Source organism: Anopheles arabiensis, chromosome 2, assembly GCF_016920715.1.
Source record: "Anopheles arabiensis isolate DONGOLA chromosome 2, AaraD3, whole genome shotgun sequence".
Taxonomy (NCBI): domain Eukaryota; kingdom Metazoa; phylum Arthropoda; class Insecta; order Diptera; family Culicidae; genus Anopheles; species Anopheles arabiensis.
Window position 1 is genome coordinate 17,465,977 of NC_053517.1, and position 21,518 is coordinate 17,487,494.

General features: G+C 46.4%; 2 protein-coding genes across 2 annotated transcripts in view; one reads left to right on the forward strand and one right to left on the reverse strand.

The window, feature by feature from the left end:
* The window catches only part of LOC120908557 (diacylglycerol kinase eta), a 49,091-nt gene extending 33,916 nt beyond the window's left edge, over nucleotides 1–15,175 (forward strand). The window contains exons 4-16 of the mRNA XM_040319706.1: nucleotides 2,168–2,319; nucleotides 2,406–2,601; nucleotides 2,692–3,189; nucleotides 6,403–6,548; nucleotides 6,991–7,257; nucleotides 7,335–7,460; nucleotides 7,536–7,738; nucleotides 7,830–8,686; nucleotides 8,762–8,905; nucleotides 8,974–10,243; nucleotides 10,331–10,891; nucleotides 10,984–11,417; nucleotides 11,499–15,175. Of these exons, the coding sequence (XP_040175640.1) occupies nucleotides 2,168–2,319; nucleotides 2,406–2,601; nucleotides 2,692–3,189; nucleotides 6,403–6,548; nucleotides 6,991–7,257; nucleotides 7,335–7,460; nucleotides 7,536–7,738; nucleotides 7,830–8,686; nucleotides 8,762–8,905; nucleotides 8,974–10,243; nucleotides 10,331–10,891; nucleotides 10,984–11,417; nucleotides 11,499–12,032 (5,388 nt within the window). The 3' untranslated portion in view covers nucleotides 12,033–15,175. The remainder of the gene's footprint in view (nucleotides 1–2,167; nucleotides 2,320–2,405; nucleotides 2,602–2,691; nucleotides 3,190–6,402; nucleotides 6,549–6,990; nucleotides 7,258–7,334; nucleotides 7,461–7,535; nucleotides 7,739–7,829; nucleotides 8,687–8,761; nucleotides 8,906–8,973; nucleotides 10,244–10,330; nucleotides 10,892–10,983; nucleotides 11,418–11,498) is intronic.
* Nucleotides 15,176–18,514: 3,339 nt separating this feature from the next.
* Nucleotides 18,515–20,772, reverse strand: LOC120908558 (pyridoxine/pyridoxamine 5'-phosphate oxidase-like). Its single transcript, XM_040319707.1, has 3 exons — nucleotides 20,657–20,772; nucleotides 20,422–20,578; nucleotides 18,515–20,303 (listed from the first exon to the last, which is right to left on the reverse strand). Exons 1-3 carry the CDS (start codon nucleotides 20,700–20,702, stop codon nucleotides 19,781–19,783), a joined length of 726 nt encoding a protein of 241 aa, XP_040175641.1. The 5' UTR covers nucleotides 20,703–20,772; the 3' UTR covers nucleotides 18,515–19,780.
* Nucleotides 20,773–21,518: the final 746 nt, after the last annotated feature.

Here is a 21,518-nt window from a genome sequence, read left to right on the forward strand (position 1 = left end):
GCGTATGTGTGTTTGTGCCTGCTTTGATATTGCCTCATGCCTTATGTTCGGGACAGACAGCCTCGTGGCTCGTAACTGGTTTCGTGCGGAAAATAGGGAAAATTTGCCCTACCGAAGATAACACAACCCTGCCGAAAGACGGTTTACACAGGAGCTCGAACAGCGAAAAACAAATTTTAATTTGTAACCACACGCATCGGTGCGTTTGCATTTGTCGTATCCGCCAGAGCGCACATGAACGTTTAAGGGTTTCTTGTCAATTTTCGATGGTTCGGAGGTGCCTTCCGGAGGTCCTTTCCTCCCCTCCTAACCAGGACCGGTAACAGGCGGTATCAGTGTGACACAGGTACGTGAACTCTCGCTAGGATAGAGTGTGGTGGAGATAGGAAAAAATAAAGCTAAACAAAAAAAAAAGAAGAACCCGCTACATCTCAGTACACAAAAAGGTCGGTATTAAAACAAACCTTCCCAAAGGCTCTGTTTGCACAACAAAGCTTTCGCTACCAACTGTGCTTTGCCCCCACAAAAACACACGCGCACACACAATCGAGACAGCGAGACAGTAAAGTGAAGAGTGACGGGCAGAGCGTGAGATGCGTTACAAAAAGAAAGCCTCAAATGATGCTCCGGCGAGCAGAAGCAGAAGGTAAAGAAACCCCTGCACTGCAGCATTGTACCTGGCTCCGGTGGAAAGCTCCGGTTGTGGAAAGCCCGAACCACTACGGACGATGCTATTTACATACGGTGGCAGCTTCTGAGACGCGTGGTTGCGGTGGAGCACAGGGGAATGGTTTGCTTTTCGACTGGTGGACTATGCTGGCATTATAAATGGTGTAGAAACCACAGCACAGTCTCCATTATACCTTTTGTTTGTTCGGTTGTAGCACGAGGTTGGAAAGGATTTTTGTCTATCTGTTTTTTCTTTCCTTTTTGTCGGGTCGTCAATTCACGCTTTTCCACTCGCTCACACTTGATTTCGAAGGATGACAGCGAAAAGGGGGAACGAGATAAAGCACTAACACACACGTACAACATGCGGCGTGTGATCTGATGAAGATGAGCTCGAGCCTTTGCTAATTGGAAATGGTCCTGTGCTATTGTTAAGGGTGTAGGGTATTGGTAAGGGCAGGTCCTTGCGTGATATTTCATCACTCACAATGGAGCGACATTCGAGCTCCGGTGCGTGATGTGACGTTGGTGTTTGTCTGGCGCATTGAATCCAGTCTAGCGAGCCCCTTACAATTCCTGCCATGCATGACCTGGGTCCCTCATTAATTGTGCGGTGTTAGATTCACTAAACGTTCGTAGTACGGACGGAAGGAAACTACTATCCACTCTCCGCTTGGTGTGTATGTGTGTGTGCTTCAGTTCAGATGGTGACCCGGTGTAGTATTGCACAAGTGCCAGGCACACGCACGCCGGGCGCCCAAATTTGTCCTAATGAACAGTGATCCCGTTACCGTTGCTCTGCCGGCATTATCGCCTTGCCAGGGGTTTGGATTCTTCGTACCGTACCGTTCGGTTCGGTGTAAGTGGTTGCCGATGTTACCGTTGAATGGAATGGCATGTCAGCTTCACTACGCAGCTACACGTTACGATAATCGATGTAATGACGCTTGATGATGATTGTGCCCGGAACGGGGTTTCTTTTGTAGCGCGTGTGCCAAAGCGAGCGGGAAATGCGTGCCGGGTAAGAGGGCCGAGCGGTAACCTAACTGCTACCCCACTGTGCACCAATTAGAGATGGGAGACAACAGAGTGGCCACCTTTCGATCGGATATCGATGAACTGGAAATTAATTGTCATGGAGCAGTCTAGTTAAACAACGCACCAACTTCATAGCATAGCAGGGCTACTGGACCTTTTGGGACACTTGATCGAGGATTTTGGATTTTCACTGGTTCTTAAATATATTGAAAATGGTTTTACAATTCATTGCTACTGCAACCGTTACTAGGAGTGCCTGTAAAAGAGTGTGTAAAACATAATAAAACAAAACTTCCTGCAAAACCCTGCATTGCACTTTCTAATCGAATTGTCTAACCGCAGAAGCTGGGCAGTTAGCCATTCAGGTTCAGTCAGTCAGCTAGTTAGCCAGTTGTACGCTTAATGCGATTGTATCACTGTTAACCATCCCGGTGTTGCTTACTCCCCATTTTTTTTGCAGCTAATTACACCGACCCGTTCGCTAGTGCTGTGTGCTGAATCACGTCGAGAGATGGAAGACTGGCTGCAGGCACTGAAAGCCGCTTCGGCGCGGGAATTTTTCGAGCCGGGACCACCCGATCAGCACGATTTCCTCTCCGGGCATCATCACTGGTACGTAGTGCCCCCTTTTCGCTCTAGCTCTCTCTAGAAATGAAACGGTTCTTTTTGCGACATCATCAATATCTCCCATCCAAAAGGTATGCCACATCCCACGCCCGCCCGACGTACTGCAACGTGTGCCGGGAGGCACTGTCCGGCGTCACCTCCCACGGGCTGTCCTGCGAGGTGTGCAAATGCAAGGTGCATAAGCGCTGCGCCGCCAAAGCAATATCCAACTGCAAATGGACAACGCTCGCCAGCGTCGGCAAGGACATCATCGAGGACAGCGATGGGGTAAGTAGGCGGGATGGTTCCGTGCAAGCCGACGTTAGCTCCTACGAATGCTAATTGTGCGCTCTTCTGCCTTTCCCACCTTCCGCACAGAACATCGTGATGCCGCACCAGTGGATGGAGGGCAATCTGCCCGTCTCGTCCAAGTGTCTGGTGTGCGACAAGACGTGCGGGTCGGTTATGCGGCTGCAGGACTGGCGCTGCCTCTGGTGTCGCTCGACGGTGCATACGGCCTGCCGGCCCCAGTCACCCAACTCGTGCCCGCTCGGGCCGGCCCGCGTCTCCATGGTGCCGCCGACATCGCTCCACTCGATCGGGCTGGACGAGGCGTGGGACGTTTGCAAGCCGCACGGCAGCTTCTCGCCCCTGCTCGTGTTTGTCAACTCAAAGTCGGGCGACAATCAGGGCGTAAAGTTTCTGCGCCGCTTCAAGCAACTTCTCAACCCGGCCCAAGTGTTTGATCTCATCTCGAGCGGTCCGGGCCTCGGGCTGCGCCTGTTTCGCCATTTCGATCCGTTCCGCATACTGATCTGCTCCGGTGACGGGTCCGTCGGCTGGGTGCTCAGCGAGATCGACCATCTAAACATGCAAGTAAGTGTATCGGTCGTTTCCTAACCTCCTCCCCCCAACGCAAGGGACCGTCCAAAGCCTCTTCCGGTGTCTGCCGGAGCAAACTGTGCGTCCATCCGATTTCGTCGTCCACCGTGGGTAAAATTATTGGGGAAGGAAAAAAAGCACATCTCATTAGTAACCGTCCGGCAAATGGTGTATATGCTAATAAGGTGGTTGTCCATGATGTTTTACTGCTCCAAGCGGCCGGTGCCAGAATCGGGGAGGTTTGGTCTGGCTCGGGACTTTCGATACTTTACAGCTTCTGGCAATTGTGCTGCTTCATTTTCACTGCCCATGCCCACCAAGGTCTTGCCCACCAGTTGAGCCGTTGAGGTTCACTGTAAGCTCGGTTTGCGAGGTTGCGCCCAAGGACACGGACTCATTCCGACCGTGACCACATGGGGCTGGACCCAAAATGGCAAAGAAATTACGAGAAATGGCAAAAAGAAAAGCGTTCACGCTTTCCAACTATTGCGATTCGGTCGTGCCATTCCAAGACGGCTGCAAATTGAAGGTCCGCAGTAAAATGTCAAGGGTACGAATTATGGCACGTTATGGAGCGAAAAAGGGAAAAGTGCTTCCTTTGGTAAGAGGGCCAGCCGGGCAGACTTTCACTGCTACAGCAGCAACGAAGCGTTGCGCCTGAAGAGGCTAACGGCCAGGGGGTCTGCGGTCTGGGTAGAGTCGAGTATTTTATTATTGGTTGTTATGCGTAAAGCACACTCCGGTGACCAAACGGGGTTTTTGGGGCAAAACTTTAACGAAGTTTTAGATTTTTACGACAGTAATCACGATGCTTTTATCCAAATAACAGTTTTGCTCTGAACGGTTCCAGCTGGCGGGAGGGATGTGCTTTGTGTAAAGATATCGATCCGAGCACAAATGGGCTTGATCAAACTTTTGGGATCAATCAACTCGTCCAGATAAATATTGGTTCTATCGCAACGAGATCGTTGTCCCTCCTATTACATCCGGTTCCCCGTCAAAACGCTGCACACCATGCAATGCACGGAAAGACTGACACAGCTAGTGCTGGATGTGAAACAACGCACATTTCGTTGCGACACAGCTACTCCACAAGGAGATGAGGACCCTTGTGCTGGCGGATATGAAAGTCCCCGAGGGTCAGGAAGTGGCATGAGCGCAAGAAATGTGTCCTGAACCGAAAACGTCGTGCTGCTGATTTGGTCACGGTTGGATGCGAGAAATCATTCCCGCCCGCAGGAAATGAGTTATGTGAAACGTGTACACTGGGACAACAACAGCGTTCGGGAAAGGCGGGCACGAAAGGATATGAAGAATGGAGAAAGAAATAGAGGAAAAAGGAAATAGAGGAAAGGAAATGTAGCAAGGCAACACACGGAAGCTTACGCACCAATATCAGGATGAAGCATCTAAACGACCCATTCACCACCTAGCCTGATCGGGGGGAAGGATTAATATCTAATGAGCATAACAGGTTGTGTGTGTTGTAGCCAACAGAGAAGAGCTGCTCTGCGACTACACCGAAGATGGTTAGGTGACTTTCGAGGGGGTTTTCCAGGAGAATTTGCCATATTTTCAGCAAGACGCTGCTGGCGGTTCCACGCTTCCGGGTACCATTTGCCCCACGGCACGGTATTATGTGCTGTGGAGTGTGGAAAGATAATGCGCTATTTGATGATTAAAGAATACTGCCATGGTGCACGGTTTTGTTTGATGTTATGTGGAGTTGTGTTTTGGAGCCTGACACGTTTCAGTTTCGGGGAATATAATCTTTAGACAAGTGTACAGAGAAGAACAAAGCAGCCGGATTAGGGATTTGGAATTGAGAGCTGCTATCCGCTAGGTGTTTGCATACACGGATGTTGTTACAAATGCTCTTTATTACACATGTGGTTGGATAGACAAGAATTAACAGAAAGGTGGCAAACAATTACACAACTTTACAACGTTCAGCCCACAGCTCAAGAAGGTGTCCTTGGCGTTAGTTTAGGTCAGTTGCGCAATTGCTCTTACCTCACAATTACCAGCTGATTGGCTCCTGTTTGCAACTAATGATCACATTTTCATTTCGACAATTTTGACAAACTGCAAATTAGGCACGCTTGTTGTGCTGGTAGCCACCATCGCATTCGCGTACTTCGTCGAACTTGTCGTCGCCAGATACTGGTAATTTAATTTGCCAGTTCTCAACCGTTTTCACGATTCTGCTTACGCCCAAGCACGGAGATACGATGTAACGCCAGACGACGGAGGCAACCGTTGCCACAATGGTCGATAAGTGGAAATATTGCGTTAAATTTTTTGAACATTTTTATTATAAAAGTTATTGAATTCAGCAAAATATTTGTTTGGAAAAAAAATCATCTTCCATCTATTTTTTTGTTTTCCAGCGTTAATCATTTTACATTTAAAGATCTTCCGCCCATTTGTCAGGGGATGGACATTTGCGCGTGGTGTGGGCTTCCTACTGGATTGGATTGAATCTAAAGCACAAGCTATATAGTGTTTGTAAAGCATAATTGTATAGCTTCATAAAGGTGATGACATGCTAGGTACTTTTTTTTTGTCAAATCAAAGAATTACCATCCATGCGGCTCGCAATGTCTAGCCAATCAAATGCATCTGAAAGCTTCCAGTGAAAGAGAGCGCTGTGGATGTTTGAACTTGCGACTTATTTATAATTTTCCACAAAATTCGTCTCCATCTGCTACCAGTGCAAGAGATCCTTGCGATGGCAAAGCGAATACCGTGTGTATTTGTGTCAAATGACAAAAGTTTAATGCATATTTTTACTGGTTTCTAGAAAATGGTGAAAGTTAACGGGCTGCCAGGGGTGAGAGTTTTGCCAACTTGTCGAGAAATTTCCTTCCAAAGTTGGCATGTGTGGCATCGAAATGGAGACAGCATTGTGAGGGAGCACGGCTGTAAAGTGTTTGTACAATTTTTATTTTTCCAAACAAACACACTTTTTTCCTACTCGCAAATTGATGTTTGAGGGACACCCGACACCACCGCATGCTTTCTCCGCTGTGTCTCTGTCATCTTCCAACTCATCTTTCGCATCAGCGCTTAACGATGGATCGGTATACGCGAATTAAACTTTCCCAATTCTAACAATTCAATCGGGGTGCCAAGGACAAGTGGGTGATGATGCTGGTGAGCTATGTTTCCAGTGTGTGTTTGACTTTTGACTTTTCCCTGTTGCAGAAACAATGCCAAATAGCAGTGCTTCCGCTGGGGACGGGTAACGATCTGGCACGCGTCCTTGGCTGGGGCAGCTCCTGCGACGACGACGCGCACCTACCGCAGCTGCTGGAGCGATACGAGAAGGCTAGCACGAAAATGCTCGACAGGTAAGTTTTGGGACCCGGTGGGTTGCTGGTGTGAAGCACAGCAAGCGCGAGGGCGCGAGTAATTGAGAGCCCCAGTGCGAAACGTACCGCAAGGACGAGAACGTACAGGCGAATAATGCCATTCCATCAGTGTGTACATGAGGTGTTCATTAAAATGAGATGGCTGCCGCGCCATCTTCTAGCTTCTTCGGAAACCGTCTCCGTGCGATACAGAGGCACGGTGCGTTCAATCAATACCATGAATTGGTAATGTTTTTCTTCACCGGAATTGTGTAATGAGTTGCAGCGGAGTTCGGTTGCAAGGTGCGGGTGAGAACAGAAGTTCAAAATTTGTCACCTCATATTCGCACTCGAACCGTTTCAACCCTCCTCATACAAGTGCATGATACTTATACTCTCTCGAATTTCACCCACAATACCGCGCTTGCTGACATCGTTGCAGATGGAGTGTGATGGTTTTCGAGCGCGACATTGGCATCGCCTCGACACGCACGCCCAAGATGTCGATCTCGCACTATCCGGACCCGCTGCTCTCCCAGTACGAGGACAGTGCGCTGTGGCATCTGCAGTCAATTGTCTACAACGAAGACACACAAATGATGATACAATCGACGAGAATCCTGTGCGAAACGGTCAATGACTTTATTGCTAGAGTAAGAGAAACCAGCTCGGAAGAGGAGCAATTAAGCGTCAAATGTGATATTTTAAGGTAAGATTCCACCGGATTTGACCATTTCAATATGCAGGCTGTAGCTCTCCTCTCCTCTTGCCGGTACCTATTTGCAGACAAAAGTTAGGAATGTTATTAGATACTCTGAAGGATGAGGAAGCTGGTCTTCATGGTGACGACGAATTATTTAGAACACTGAAAGAAATTGCTCAAAAAAGTGCCTCAGAAAGACCAATAGATACGTAAGTAGTTGCGTTTGTTCAGCTGATCATATTCGTACTCAACCGCTAAGTACGGGATTGCAACTGTTTTTGCAGAAAAACCATAGAGAAAAACGAGAAAGACAAACTGAATTCCAAAGAGCGCATCAGTAGAATAGACCGTCGTTCGGAAAAGGAGGCACTTTTATGCCGGGCCAACAGCCTCAAGCGAGCAATACATGAAGTGGTGGAGATGAGCGAAAAGATCATACCGTACGCACCACAGAAGCGCCTTTCGGTACCTATGAACACACTACGAGGTAAGCGTTGCGACGATGCGGCTGTTGCTCGGACCGTTTGAGCATTGAGCTTTTATTTAAGTTTCCTTTTGCCATTTTTTTTCCAACGCAGCCACCGCTTCCTCATCGGATAATTCAGTGAACACGTCGCCGGCCACGCTGCCACCACCGCCCACCGGCATGATGTCGCCGTCGGTGTCGACGTCACGGCTGACCTGCATCTCACCGCTGCCCGACATGCGGCGCGACTCGATGGATGAGCACTTCTTCAGCACGCTGAACCTGCCCGTCCCGAAACAGTTCGCCGACGGTGGCAGCCGGCGCAGCTCGGGCGTCCCGGAGTCGTACCGCATCTCGAGCATCGAGGAGCTGGAGGAGAACAGCGTGCACACGGAGCCGAAGCTGGCCGACCGCATTCTGGAGCCGCCGATCGAGGGCGAGTCCGAGATGGCGACCGACAACCAGGGCAAGGATCAGGACGACACGCTGAACCAAAAGTCGACCACCACCACCACGTCCGATTCGCAGTCGACGACGGCACCGTACGACTTTTCGTTCGAGTCCGACACGAAGACGGTCAAGTTCGATCTCGATCCGAACAGTGCGTTCGAGCGGCTCGGCTTCAAACCGTTCAAGAAAACAATCGAACAACACCATCAGCAGCAACAGCAGCAGCTGGGGGGTGATGGACAGTCTCATCGCACCGAAGGCGGCGGCGGCGGCTATCTGCAGTTTCAGCCGATCGAAGTGTACGAACGCAACTACTACCGTACCCATGCGCAGCGGCTGGGTGTCGGTGGGGCAGGGAAAGCCGGGCTGGCTGGTGGTTCGGGCGAGGCAACGTCGGCGAAAGCGGGCGCATCGTGCAACATGCTGCAGGTGCCTACGATCTGCATTCCCAGCCTGGAGAAACCACCGGAAAACATCTACTTCAGCGAAAACATTACCATCATCGATACAGATATGCCGGTAAGGGGGTGGGAGTGTGGGAAAACGGTGTTTTTTTGCTTTGTTTGTTAACCAGGCAATATTCGATCTTCACAGGAGCGTTCGTCCTCCGATGAGGTCCCGGGCGATGGCAGTGATATTCTTTCAGCAATAAGCAACGAAGAATGTAGCGTCACGTCGGAGATACTGGACAGACAATCAGACAACAACTCGCAGGTTCATGTGGGTGACATTATACAGGTTAGTGTGTGTGTGTGTGTGCGACAACCACGATACAGATTGGTTCTAACCATCCCGTTCCTTCGCAGGATCTGGACAACGATCGCTTCAGCCATATCGATTCGCCGGAAACGAGCGACACGACGGAAGCCCTGCACGGCGAAAGCCTAATGGACGACATCAGCTCGGTGCTGGGGCAGGATTTGCTGGGCGCCCTGCAGGACAACACCATCACGGAGGACACGACCACACTCTGCACGCTCGAGCACACCAAGCGGCGAAGCTTCAAGGGCAAGCGCACCGTCGCCGCCGCGTCCGAGCCGGTCGAGCTCGACCAGTGCGGGTTCGAGAACCGCGTCTTCGACATCGACAATCGGTGCGACGACCAGAAGGTGAAGGAACCACGGTTCTGCAGCCTGGCCAAGTTTGTCGAGGGCAACGACATTGCGCGTAAAAGCTTCAAGCGTCCGCACCGTGGCGGTGCCGTGCGTAACCTCGGCCCACCACGGTACGCCAACCGGCTGTCGGTCGGCGAGAACGAGTACGAAAACATCAAAAGCTTTGCGCGCAACCTGCTGCCGGTGCACGGTTCCCCGTCCGACGTGTCCGTGTCTGAGACGGACACCGTGCGGTCGTCCGGCTTCGAGTACCGGAAGCTGGTGTCGGCGGCGAACGCGGAAGATGAGGACGGAAGCCTGCCGGACGATGAGCTCGGCGAGCGGTCGTTGAGCGAGAACGAGGAGTCGCGGCCGCAGCATCGCGCCCACGCGGATGACGATGAAGAGGGCGAGGAAGACGATGAGGAGGAAGAGGAGGAAGAGGAGGAGGAAGAGGAGGATGAAGAGAAGGAGGAAGAGGATGAGGACGGGGACGAGAGTTTGCTCGGGCGGGACGATGAGCACGAGAAGGACGACCGTAGCGAGAAAAGCTTCCAGCTGCCGTGCATTCCCACGATCAACGTGGTGGTGGAGCCGCCCTCGCCGGCCATCAGCGACGAGCTGCGGTCGCTGCGCGTGCCGGACATACGGCGCCACTCGGAGCATACGCCGAACCTGCTGGCGCCGCGCGAAATCGACATCAATCGGCGCCACTCGAACAACAACCCGAACCTGCTCGGGTTCGACTCGGAGCACATCCGCTTCCTGAACTGCTCGCCGGCCGCGTCACGGCGCATCAGCAGCGGCAGCCTGCTGTTCAAGCCGGAGGGTTTGGGCAGCTCGAAGAGCAACATCTTCAGCTCCAACCTGGGCCTGTTCGGGACGGACAAGGATGCGGAAGAGAGAAAGAAGGAGGAAAAGGAGGAGCGCGTGAAGAAGCTGCCCATCATCAATCCGCTCGTCCGGTTGCCGTCCTGGCCGAGTAAGTATGGCAACGGGGAGGGATGGTAGTCGTTGACGTTGTTAAGGTACGCACGTTATACAATTCCACCCCTTTTTTCCATTGCAGACGTAAGCACCGGTACGGGCTTCATATCGAAGTGCTTGCTGGCGAACGCAGACACGCTGTGTGCCGCGGTTAGCCCGCTGATGGATCCGGACGAAACGCTGCTGGAGGGGTACTACGAGAAGGCGGTCATGAACAACTACTTCGGCATCGGTATCGATGCGAAGATTTCGCTCGACTTCCACAACAAGCGCGAGGAGCACCCGGAGAAGTGCCGGTCGCGGGCCAAGAACTACATGTGGTACGGCGTGCTCGGCTCGAAGCAGTGGCTGCAGAAGACGTACAAAAACCTCGAGCAGAAGGTGCAGCTCGAGTGCGACGGGCAGCGCATCCCGCTGCCGTCGCTGCAGGGCATTGTGGTGCTGAACATACCGAGCTTCATGGGCGGTACGAACTTCTGGGGCAGCAAGAAGGAGGACGACTGCTTCCTGGCGCAGAGCTTCGACGACCGCATCCTGGAGGTGGTGGCCGTGTTCGGCTCGGTGCAGATGGCCGCCTCGCGGCTTATCAACCTGCAGCACCACCGGATAGCCCAGTGCCAGAGCGTGCAGATCAACATCCTTGGTAGGTGGAGACTTCGCTGGTGAAGCTTGTACTGAGTTTGGTAACAACACTACTGTTTATATTTTTTCTTGCTATTTGGCGCATCTGTGCAGGCGAAGAGTGCGTGCCGATACAGGTGGACGGTGAGGCGTGGCTGCAGCCGCCCGGCATGATACGCATCATACACAAGAACCGGGTGCAGATGCTGTGCCGCAACCGCAGCCTGGAGGTGTCGCTGAAGAGCTGGCAGGAGAAGCAGCGCCAGCACAGCATCAGCATCGCGCGGGAGCAACCGTCGACCGCGTCCGAGCATCACGTTGCGCCGTCTGAGGACATGTTCTCCGAGCGCGAGACGTACCTGCTGCTGAACTTTATCGAGTGCGTCAGCACGCTCGTGAAGTGGGTGAAGTTTCTGATCATCTCGCACCCATCGCTGCAGCCGAACCTGTACGTGGTGGCGTCGAAGACGGCGGACGCGCTGGAGTCGATCCACCCGGGGGGCAAAATCATCGAGGGACCAAACCTTCGCCGACAGCTGACCCAGTTGGTAAGGTTAAGGAAAGCAAGCAGCTACCTCCAATGGTTTGTACCAGACGGTCTTTCTTTTCGTGCCTTCTTCCCTGCGCAGGTTCGTTGCGCCCGGCAGCTGTACGAGGACACGTGCGAGCTGTTGCGCGAGCGCAGCCACAGCCTGATACTGCGCGAAGATCTGGAAACCAAGCTGAGCGTGTCGCTCGCCAACATGGAGATGGAGCTGGGCAAGTGCTCGCTGCAGCAGTCGTCCGATACGGGCGAAACGAAGGTGTATCTGAACGTGCTAGCCCCGAACGAGGAGATCGATCATCGCAAGAAGCAGAAACCGTTCTGGTTGCGGTTCCGCAGCGGGCACAGCTCGCACCACAGCCCCGCCCTGAGCGGTGCCGGCCCGAAAGCGGCCGGCACTACGTCGCGCGAAACCGTCAGCAACTGGGGGGTGGGTGAGGTCGTCACCTGGCTGGAGGCGATGCAGCTGGCCGAGTACGTGGACAGCTTCATCAAGAACGACATACGCGGCAAGGAGCTGCTAACGCTGGCGCGCCGCGATCTGAAGGACCTGGGCGTGACCAAGGTGGGCCATGTGAAGCGCATTTTGCAGGCGATCAAAGATCTTGGAGCAGGATAGATGTCACCAGTGGACGATAGGTTGGGCTTTCTCTCAATCGCCGCTCATGGCTTAACCCCTTGTAGTGAGCCAAGCTAAGGAACATCGCGCTACATCAACGAAACAAATCGAAACCTTAATTTATGACCATTCTTAAGCAACCACAACTAGTGGGACACAATCGAAAAGGAGCAGAAGAAGATATATCTAACAACAACAAAAAAACTTGAAGACATAACTAAAACTTCGATAAAAGCAACTGAAAGACTTTGTTATCTGTCGTGTTTAGTAGCAAGCGCATCGTAATCTATCGTAAGCATCGTTAAACGTAAGAGTTTAGCTTGTAAGGCCAAACGAAAAAATGAAAAGAAGAACTGCTGCATCGACTGATGAGTGCAGACAGTGTTAGTATCTTATATCTTCCGGCGGCCGCATTTATCATTAGCAATGGCAGCATGGTAGAGCTGTTTTCCTCCCAATTTTCCATTTCCAATCCTTTGCAAAACTTGTTGCTGTAAAGGTAAAAGAAATCACGAAAGAAGCCCAGAAATGAGGCATGTTTTGTGTTAAATGGAAGCCTATCAATATATCAGCATATTATATACATCTATAAGGAATAAGTAAACAAACGATCTCGTTATACCCACACTAACAGTTATACACATCGTATAGACTTATATGTATGTATATATATATATAGATATAACTAGGTTAAGTGTAAACTATTGGGGCTGTTGATTGTGTGTGATTTAGTTTCCTCCCTTTAATCGTTGCTTGAACCTACCGTCACCGATGTTCATGCCATTTTACGTCTATGGCGTCTTCGGCGTTCCCTTTCCCACCTTATACTGTAAGGATCACTATTACAAACACACATACACACACAGATTTTATGCACAAATTAAACAAAAGCAAAAACTCCACCAGTTGGCTCACCTGCGGTCTTTGCCATTTTTTGTGTTCCTGTTTAGTACTGTTGGATGTTTACTAATATTGTGTGGTATTGATTAAATGTGCAGCGTGTCGACAGTGTAATGCACCTGTGCTAGCTATGTTAGGTGTGTTAACAAGTTAAGCTATCGATAGAAGGAAATGGTTGACCGAACATTGGGCCTGAGATAAAGGGCCAACGTAACAGCGCGGTGCATCTAGTGCGTCTAGTAGTCAGCAGTTAGTCTATGTGGGTATGCGCCGGACAGGGGCAATGTTATATCTCATCGAATATTTAAACCAGATAAAAAAAAAAGAACAGAAAACCAAATACAGATCAAAGCAACCAATTATACACTTTACATGGTTAAATATACTAACTATCGTTTAAGGATATACTAAATCTTATACAAACTAATAGAATATACATATATACAACCCCGCCGGATCGAGTAAGGTTCAGCCCCCTAAAAGGCACGACGCACGAAAGGTCCCGGGCAAGAGGACAACTAACGATGTTCCATGCTAAGCCGTACCCGTAATGACTCTTCAAGATTGGCAGAAAAATTACCGATATTAATTAATTCCCGCTCGGGAGACAAAACAAACAACCAGAACAATCTGACCAATCGAAACCGCTGCTAAGGGGACAAAGATGCGGGAGGAAGTAAACTGCAACCTTATGCAATTAGAAAGAAAACAAAGAAACAAAGAAAAACCAAAAATACTGCGTAATGAAACAAATCATGAAATTAAATTCTAACGATACGCGTGCTAACGACAGTAGTAGTAACATTCCTCAATCAATTTATCACTGTATTCCGAAGACCAGATTTTAATAGAATGGCTAAGAAGGACGAGTGTTGATGGACGAGTGGTGAGTGTGCAGACTTCTAGTGCAGACACTGGTAGTAGTGTAGGATCGATTGCAATTCAAACCTTGCAAATGGCATCGAGAGGTAAAGTGTACTGTTGTTAATATCATATATCTAGTAAGAAAAGACATGTGTAACAGGGAATGTTCAGAGAAAAGCGCAATAGGCGAGGAAGATGTAAGAAAATAATAAGAAAAAGAAGCAACATAGAGGCTAAAATATGAACACGAAGAACAGAGCACAATTGCAGATTGAAAGCAAAAATAACGAACCTTATTCGCAATAACGAATAACGAAGGATATATTAGATATAAATATTATTGCTAAAAAGAAAAACTATAAATCTCAATTGAAACTAAAATACGCTTTCCGCAATTGGAATGTTTTCCATTCGAAAAAGACAATCGTAGTATGTGTAGTTGATCGTTTGAAATTATAGGCAGGATAAGAATCAGAATAAGAAAAAAACACACACACACAGTATCACACAGTAAAATTTACGAAGAAATTAAATCCCAACATAATGTAGTGTTAGCAAGTTTAGCAGATTTACCTTTTACCGATCATTTTTGCAAAGCAAACCTGCCGGTGGTAAAGCTAGTTTTCGTACAATTGTTCTTATTTCCCCCAGTTTTGGCAAAAAAAAAAAACAACGTATGCTGCCGTGAGGCATCAAAAAGAAACGAAGTAGACAAAATCGAAGCCTTTGGTTTTTGCTACAAATTTCTGATAACGAGTGGATTGTGTCATTGATTCCTCCAGGCGAGGTGTGCTAGACTCTTTGCCATTTCGGTTGCTATGCAAAACCCTAAACTCGTATGAAGTTACTTATAAGTGTCATTAGTCGTTAAAGATATTCAACAGAAAGGATGGTGATTGGGCGGTAGAGGGAGTTGTGAAGTCAGAGAGAAAAAGAATGCTACAGTGCTAATGGAGAGAGAGAGAGAGAGAAAATGCGCGAGAGAAAGAGATAGAGAGAGAGAGAGAGAGATTTAGAAAGGGAATGGTTACACCTATAATGCCTATGAATTAAGGTATATGTTTCAATTATGTGAAAAAAATACGAAAATCTGCGATTAAAGGTAACAATTTAAACAATTGATCCTATAAAAAAAGCAACAAATAAGTAATAACTATTTAAAATCCTTTAAACAAAACAAAACCCTCAAACATCCTTGATACTGATATTGGCAAATTTGTTAGGCAAAAATGGAACAGATAGATGTTGATCATTTACTGTTTCGCATTAAGTGTGTTAGAGTATTGTATCTCCCTCTGGTAGTGTGATATCCGGTAGCGCAAGGCATACAAGTTAATCATACATCATACATTGTGAAGTCTACACAAATCATACATAAAGAAAATGAAACAAGGAACGAGAAACAATGCATTCAACTTTTAATCACTATTTTGAATTTGTTTTGCAAAACAAAGCAAAGGAAATCGAACAGTAAGACAAAGAGAATGTTTCATTCTTCCTTTAAATATTGACACAAGAAGTGGTGTAATGTAGTAGCGGAGTGTTCGCTACCCTGTATTGTAAGCAAGAACAATCATTCGAGTGGGGTGCGTGATCAGTTTTCGGAATAGCGTTGATTCAGCGTGGCACCTTTTGTACATTACTTTTCTGGTTTTGTTTTAGTTTTTAACATTTCATAAAGTACATTGCAATAGAAACAAGCGATAAAGGAAACGTGCAGATCTTTGCTCTACAACACTCTACATATCAGTGTGATCTAGCATGATCGTACTGCTGTTTGTAGCAAACACAAGAGGCCATAACGATTACCATTACTAGCATAGCAATACACTCGCTACATGGCGTTGACGGTCACCGCCGTATGAGCCCGTAGTAGTGGACAAAAAAAAACTATTATGAGCAATATTATGGATCAGTTTCAACGCAATCGATAGTGTCATCTGTATCATTAAATTTATGTTCCCACTCCTTCCCCTTATAATATTACGAAAATTAGCGTAACTAATTGGACGAAAAGCAAAATTTAAGGTTTGTTGCATTATCACAACAATCTGAAGAGTAAAGCTGGAACGGAACAAAGCTGGGGAATGATTTCGATGCAATAATGTATGACATTTTTGACTAATAGGCGACTAAATAACGCATCGGTATATAATTAGCAGTACATGCACAACCAAAATTGTAACCCTCTGCCCTGGTGGCATTAATTGTATCATTGTAGCTGTAATTGTAAACTGTATGCAATCTGGTGGCAAGTCTGCACATTCCGAGAACGGTTAGAGCGGAAGCAACACCGTACACACTGCTGTGAAGCAATGAAACACAGGACCGCCCCTGCTATCCGCGATCATCCCTTGATCACCATGGTCTTTTTGATGCTGTTGTTGATCGGTTTGGTTTAGTTTGAAGGCGTCGCCTACAATGTGTATGACAAGTTGGTGGACAATGTATTGGAGACGATTGATGGTGAGAGAATGTAAGCGATGATGTGGTTTGATCAATGTTTTATGGTTAGCTAATTAATTGTTAGATTTTAGCCGGTATGGGTGAAGTGACTGTTTGGTGGAGTTTCAGAGAAGGACGGGGACACAGTGTCAGCAAAATGAACGGCATATAAGCAAGCGTAGAGCCTAACCTTCTTGAATCTGCTTAAAATGGTGAAACAAATCATACTTTCCCAATGACGGATGCTTCTATTCATAACAGAATAAGCGTATGATCAGCACCATAATCTGCAAGCAATAGGTAATCGTGTTAAACTCATGCTGCTATATACTATTTCCAAACAAAAAAACTAAGGACCAATTGCTCGCTTTCTCTCTCTCCCTCTCTCTCTTTCTCTCGTCGCGTCTTAATGACGAGATACCTGCAAACGTACCAGACCAATAGTGCTCGATTGCCGCTGATTTGTTTCACCATTTCGCCTGTAAAGACCAATGAGCAGAAGAGCAAGTGAACCAAATACCAAAAAGTGACAAACCAAAACGTTAAACATTATAATCAAATCCAAGCACAATCAAAGTTTTATAACGATTCTGAACCCTCTGCCCCCCCCCCCCAATACTCATTCCTGGCCACATAAAACGCATCAACAATACTAACAGTGGAAGGCTGTGTGAGGGGCGTAGAGAGTTGGAATGAGGCAGAAAGATGGAAATGAATTAATGTAATCAATGTGTCGTTTCTCATCGTTGTTGTCGTCATTATGTTTCGGTCTAATTGTAAAACGCAACCAACAACGCAGTCGAGTACTACGGGTAATTAACCAACCAAAAGGTGTACACATTACCACACATACACACACACAACCATAGAAACACTCTCATGAGAATTAATGCAATCAAGTTACTGCTATAACACAGCGGACACCGGACATGGTTAAACGAATAACTAAAAACAGTTTTGTAAAATGAGATTTTACAGTATACAGTGGGACGCGGTTTATCCGAGCTCCTCGGGACTTGACCTCGCTCGGATACTTGAATAACATGGATGATAGACCCAGGTGTGTTGTTCATACACGAATTCGTATAAGTTCCATCATGTTTTGCAAAAATGTATTAAGTTTAAGTTTAAGCAAAACATTTGAAAATGTTCATTAATTTTATTGGATTTCGTTATACAGTGGAGCGCCGTTTATCCGGGCTTCTCGGGACTTGACCTCGCCCGGATAAGCGAATAACACGGATAATGAGTGAAAGTATTTATTTTATCACAAAATCATGGTTTGTTTTTGAAGTTAATATTATTTTTTAATAAAACCTAGCTAGTTTTATAAACTTCATGTTTTTTGAAGAGAATATTTGCAATGTGCTATGAATTATAGCGTATTTTGTTATGACAAAATGTTCTGGTAACCGCTATTTCAAATATCCTCGTCAGCACGCAATGTCATCTAGGTATTGAACTGTCAGTTTTCAACAGCACGGATAAACGGATAACCGGATAAAAGGTACCCGGAAAAACGGCACTCCACTGTACTATTAATTGTAATAGCGGTTTATTAAAACCTTCCGCGCAGCACATTAGGTCACCTTTTTGTTGAGCTGTCGTTTCTGAGACACACGGATATTCGGACAACCGGATAAATGGCATCCCACTGTATTCTAAAATGTTCTTAGTTTTTATTTTTTTAAGAAAAAGTATTTCAACTCTCTTTTCAAAAATTTCCACATCAAATTAATATGGTTTACACAGTTGGACAGTACGTTAACACCACATGGTTAGTTCTATTCATGTTCTTAGAAGTGTATCCGCAATTTGTGGTATGTTTGACGCAGACTTTGTAAAATTGAGCTTTTCTTATCAATAAGTTCTATAAGTTTCTATGCAATATTAATTTTGCGAGCAAATAATATCGGTTTATTAGTACAATTGTTGAATTATAATACTTTATTTGCTTTTTGCTTTTGCGTGCTGTAGCGCAATGACAAGTTTGGCGTTTTATTCCCCTAATCTTGCGTATTTTAATTTTAAACAAATTGCTAATAGTCTCTCTTTTTGAATTTATATGGGTCTCCTTGAGTCGTGCCTTTTAGACGAAAGAGTTAAAGGTTATTTGATTATTGTTTAAAAATCACAAATTCAGTTAAGATTAGCCACATCCATTTAGTAAAATTTGAATTGGCTTTGTTTTATGTTTATTTGATTTAAAAACATAGCAAACATCAAGAAGATCTCAAACAAACTAAAATAGACGTGGTTTATTACAATGGTTATTCCATTTCCCTATATTGAGATGAGCAGCATACTGTTTAGAGGTAGCGAGTAGGAGTAGGTTTACACAACGGTGTGTGCGTGTGTGATTGTGTTAGTGCACATATATAAGTATCCGTATGTAAAATGTAATGTAATACGAGCAGCTGCTGCTGTTAAATACGACAAACACAAATCCTTACAAAGCACACATTTCGTACAATTAACCGCCATGCACTCTGATTGATTAATAATAGCATAAAATGGATCTTGTTTTGCTACGTTGTTTAAAGTAACTTGCGCTGATGCAACGTTCCATACATGCAGCGAAGCTTCCTTACTTGCATTTTGTACCAATCTTTACCGCTACCTGCACTCATAACAAAAACGAATAGAACAAAAATGAAAGTTTTCTTCACGAATGTACATCTGTGATATTTTGCATTCTTTAAATCTTTATACCCACCTTTTTCGAGCAAAAACAAAATTGCCAGATTGGAAGCAGCAATCTTCAAACACTTACACACATCTCTCCCACATTCTAAAGTGGTTCGTTTTGGGAATTATTTGAAAGAAAACAATGTGTCATACGACACACGAAAAACGAATAATACAAAAGTAAAGTAAGCGACTTTTTTACTCATTCATACAAGTTTACTGAGGGGTGCAGTGCGCCTTCTCCCTTAAAAAAAAAGATAGTTTAATTTTCTACCCAATTGGTAAAGTGAAAATGATTGCAAAATCGGCATATATAGTACCACAGCCTCTGCAGAATGAGAATGGCATTAGTGCGAGGGTGAATTCCTGCACCGAAACCCACAAACCCTTCAAACAACATCTCGCCTCTGTTGTAGACGGTTTTACCGCTCCTACTTATTCGAATGGGATATTACTTGTTCCCGAGATTTAACACTGTTACATCCTTTACACAGAGCAGAGGACAGACATACAACAGAAGCGTTCCGAGCGAGGATTTGCAGCAAACCCACAGGTTTTATTGTAATTTAAATAAGCGATGTCAAACACAGACTTGTTTTCCCTACCCACTGGTCGAACAGGAATCCTTACAAGCAAACTAACAAACAAAGAAACCCCGGTTTAACATTGTTCCGGAAACCAAAATGCGTGTGTAGTTCAGTGAGGTTGTTGATTTTTCCTGCTTACAAAATATCCGAAAACAAAAATGCAGGACACCACTAAGTGGCACAGGTATTTCTTATCGATCGTTGGAAGACTTTTGCTTTCTCTAGACTGCCGTCGCTAGACTGCGGTCAACCAGTTCCGGCTGTCTATGGTGCCAGCCGTTCGTACACCCACCCTTCCTCACCTTGGTGCAGCAGCGTTCCATCGACAGCTTCGCCCTCCTTAAGCGCCTTACGGAACCGGATGCGATCGTGCAGACGGTTTGTCTGTCCCTGCCAAAATTCGATCGCTTTCGGGCGTACCATATAGCCGCCCCAGTTCGGCAGGGGCACTTCCGTGTCCGGTCCGAGCTCCTCTTTGATGGCCTTTTCCTTTTTGTCCAAAAACTCCCGGCTCGGTATCGGTTGGCTCTGCGGGCTGGCCAGGGCACCGATTTGGCTGGCGCGCGGCCGCTGATGAAAATAGGTTTCCGACGCTTCGCGCGATATACGCTCGGCCGTGCCCTCGATGCGGACGGACCGTCTCAACGGTAGCCAGTAGAAGGCAAGGGCCACGTTGGGATTTTCGGCCAGCTCGTCCGCCTTGCGGCTTTCGTAGTTGGTAAAGAATGTAAAGCCTTCCTCGGTAACATCTTTCAGCAGCACAAACCGTGCCGACGGTACAGCATCCCTGCGTTTGCGGCGAAGAAGAGTGGCGAGAATAACGTTATCAGTCTATCGCATCGTAACCACAGACACGAACCCACGAGTGAGATAAGCGAATGTACGATTTTCAATTGTTCTCTTACTTTGTTGCTGTTGCCAAGCACATAGCGTTCGGTTCGATGATTTCTGGAGTTTCGACGGCATCTTGCATCCACTTGCGAAATAGGCTTATCGGTTCCTTTCGCTCGATGCTTGATTCTAGAAAGATCTCCTTCTCCGATTTGTACTTGATTCTGAGCGCTAGAATGGAAAAGCGCATCAATTAGAAAACAAGCATTGGCTTTTTTCATTTAAAGCACAAAATCTGCAGCTACTTACACGCAAGATCTACGAACGACATCCTTCTCAGCAGCGTTAATCTCATAGAGAAACAGAACAACAACTAACTGCTCGGGGTAAGTTCGGATTTGTTTTGGAACGAAAGTTTTCGCACCGAATGACGTTTATCGAGTTTGACGTTCCGTCGCGCGTCATCGATTGACGTAAGAAGCCCAAGCATCGACAAGGGTTTAAAAAAGGCGTTAATACTAGGTGTAAAAATAAGTTTCTGCGTCTTTTCAGCATCTGAAGAGCACCACAACACTCTCTTACTGCGAATGATTTTTAATAAAAATGATAATATTTGAGTATTTCTAGATCATGATTTTTTGTTCAATTACGAAGCATAAAATTTTGCTGAGTTTTTTTTATTATTTTATGATTTAAAAGAAGGTAAATAAAAAAATAAGTATGAACAAAAATTATTGAATAAATCAATACTACATATAATCAATGTTGTTAAGTATTTTCTTAGTATCTAGGGTGAGTTATATTGTGAGATGTTTTGTTTACAAATTCACCCCTCACCTTTTCCTGGACCCGGTTACCGATTGAATTGAAAATTTTCCCTAGATTTTTTCGTGACATTGAAAATTTGCTTAATTACTATCGTTGCCCTCATCGTTTCGATGTTAATACGCAACCAGCTTTCCTCACTTTGACAGCTTTCATCTACGTTTTGTACTGTGGTACGGTTTCGCATTGAAGTTTTGAATCGCTAGAACTACAACGGCAATACTATTGTTTAAATACTAAATTTCTATATGAACTATCATATAGAATGAGAATTGACTATTGATCGATGATGTTGATACTCGTTTATCTGATCAATGAGTACTAGAAGCGCCATCTATTGAGCAAA

What these genes read in the sequence shown, in the direction of transcription:
- LOC120908558 (XM_040319707.1), bottom strand. Translation starts at nt 20,702, where the DNA reads ATGAGATTAACGCTGCTGAGAAGGATGTCGTTCGTAGATCTTGCGT. An exon ending in GTCGTTCGTAGATCTTGCGT is followed by an intron (nt 20,579 to 20,656) that starts GTAAGTAGCTGC and finishes TTTCCATTCTAG; the next exon opens with CGCTCAGAATCAAGTACAAA. An exon ending in TGCTTGGCAACAGCAACAAA is followed by an intron (nt 20,304 to 20,421) that starts GTAAGAGAACAA and finishes CCGCAAACGCAG; the next exon opens with GGATGCTGTACCGTCGGCAC.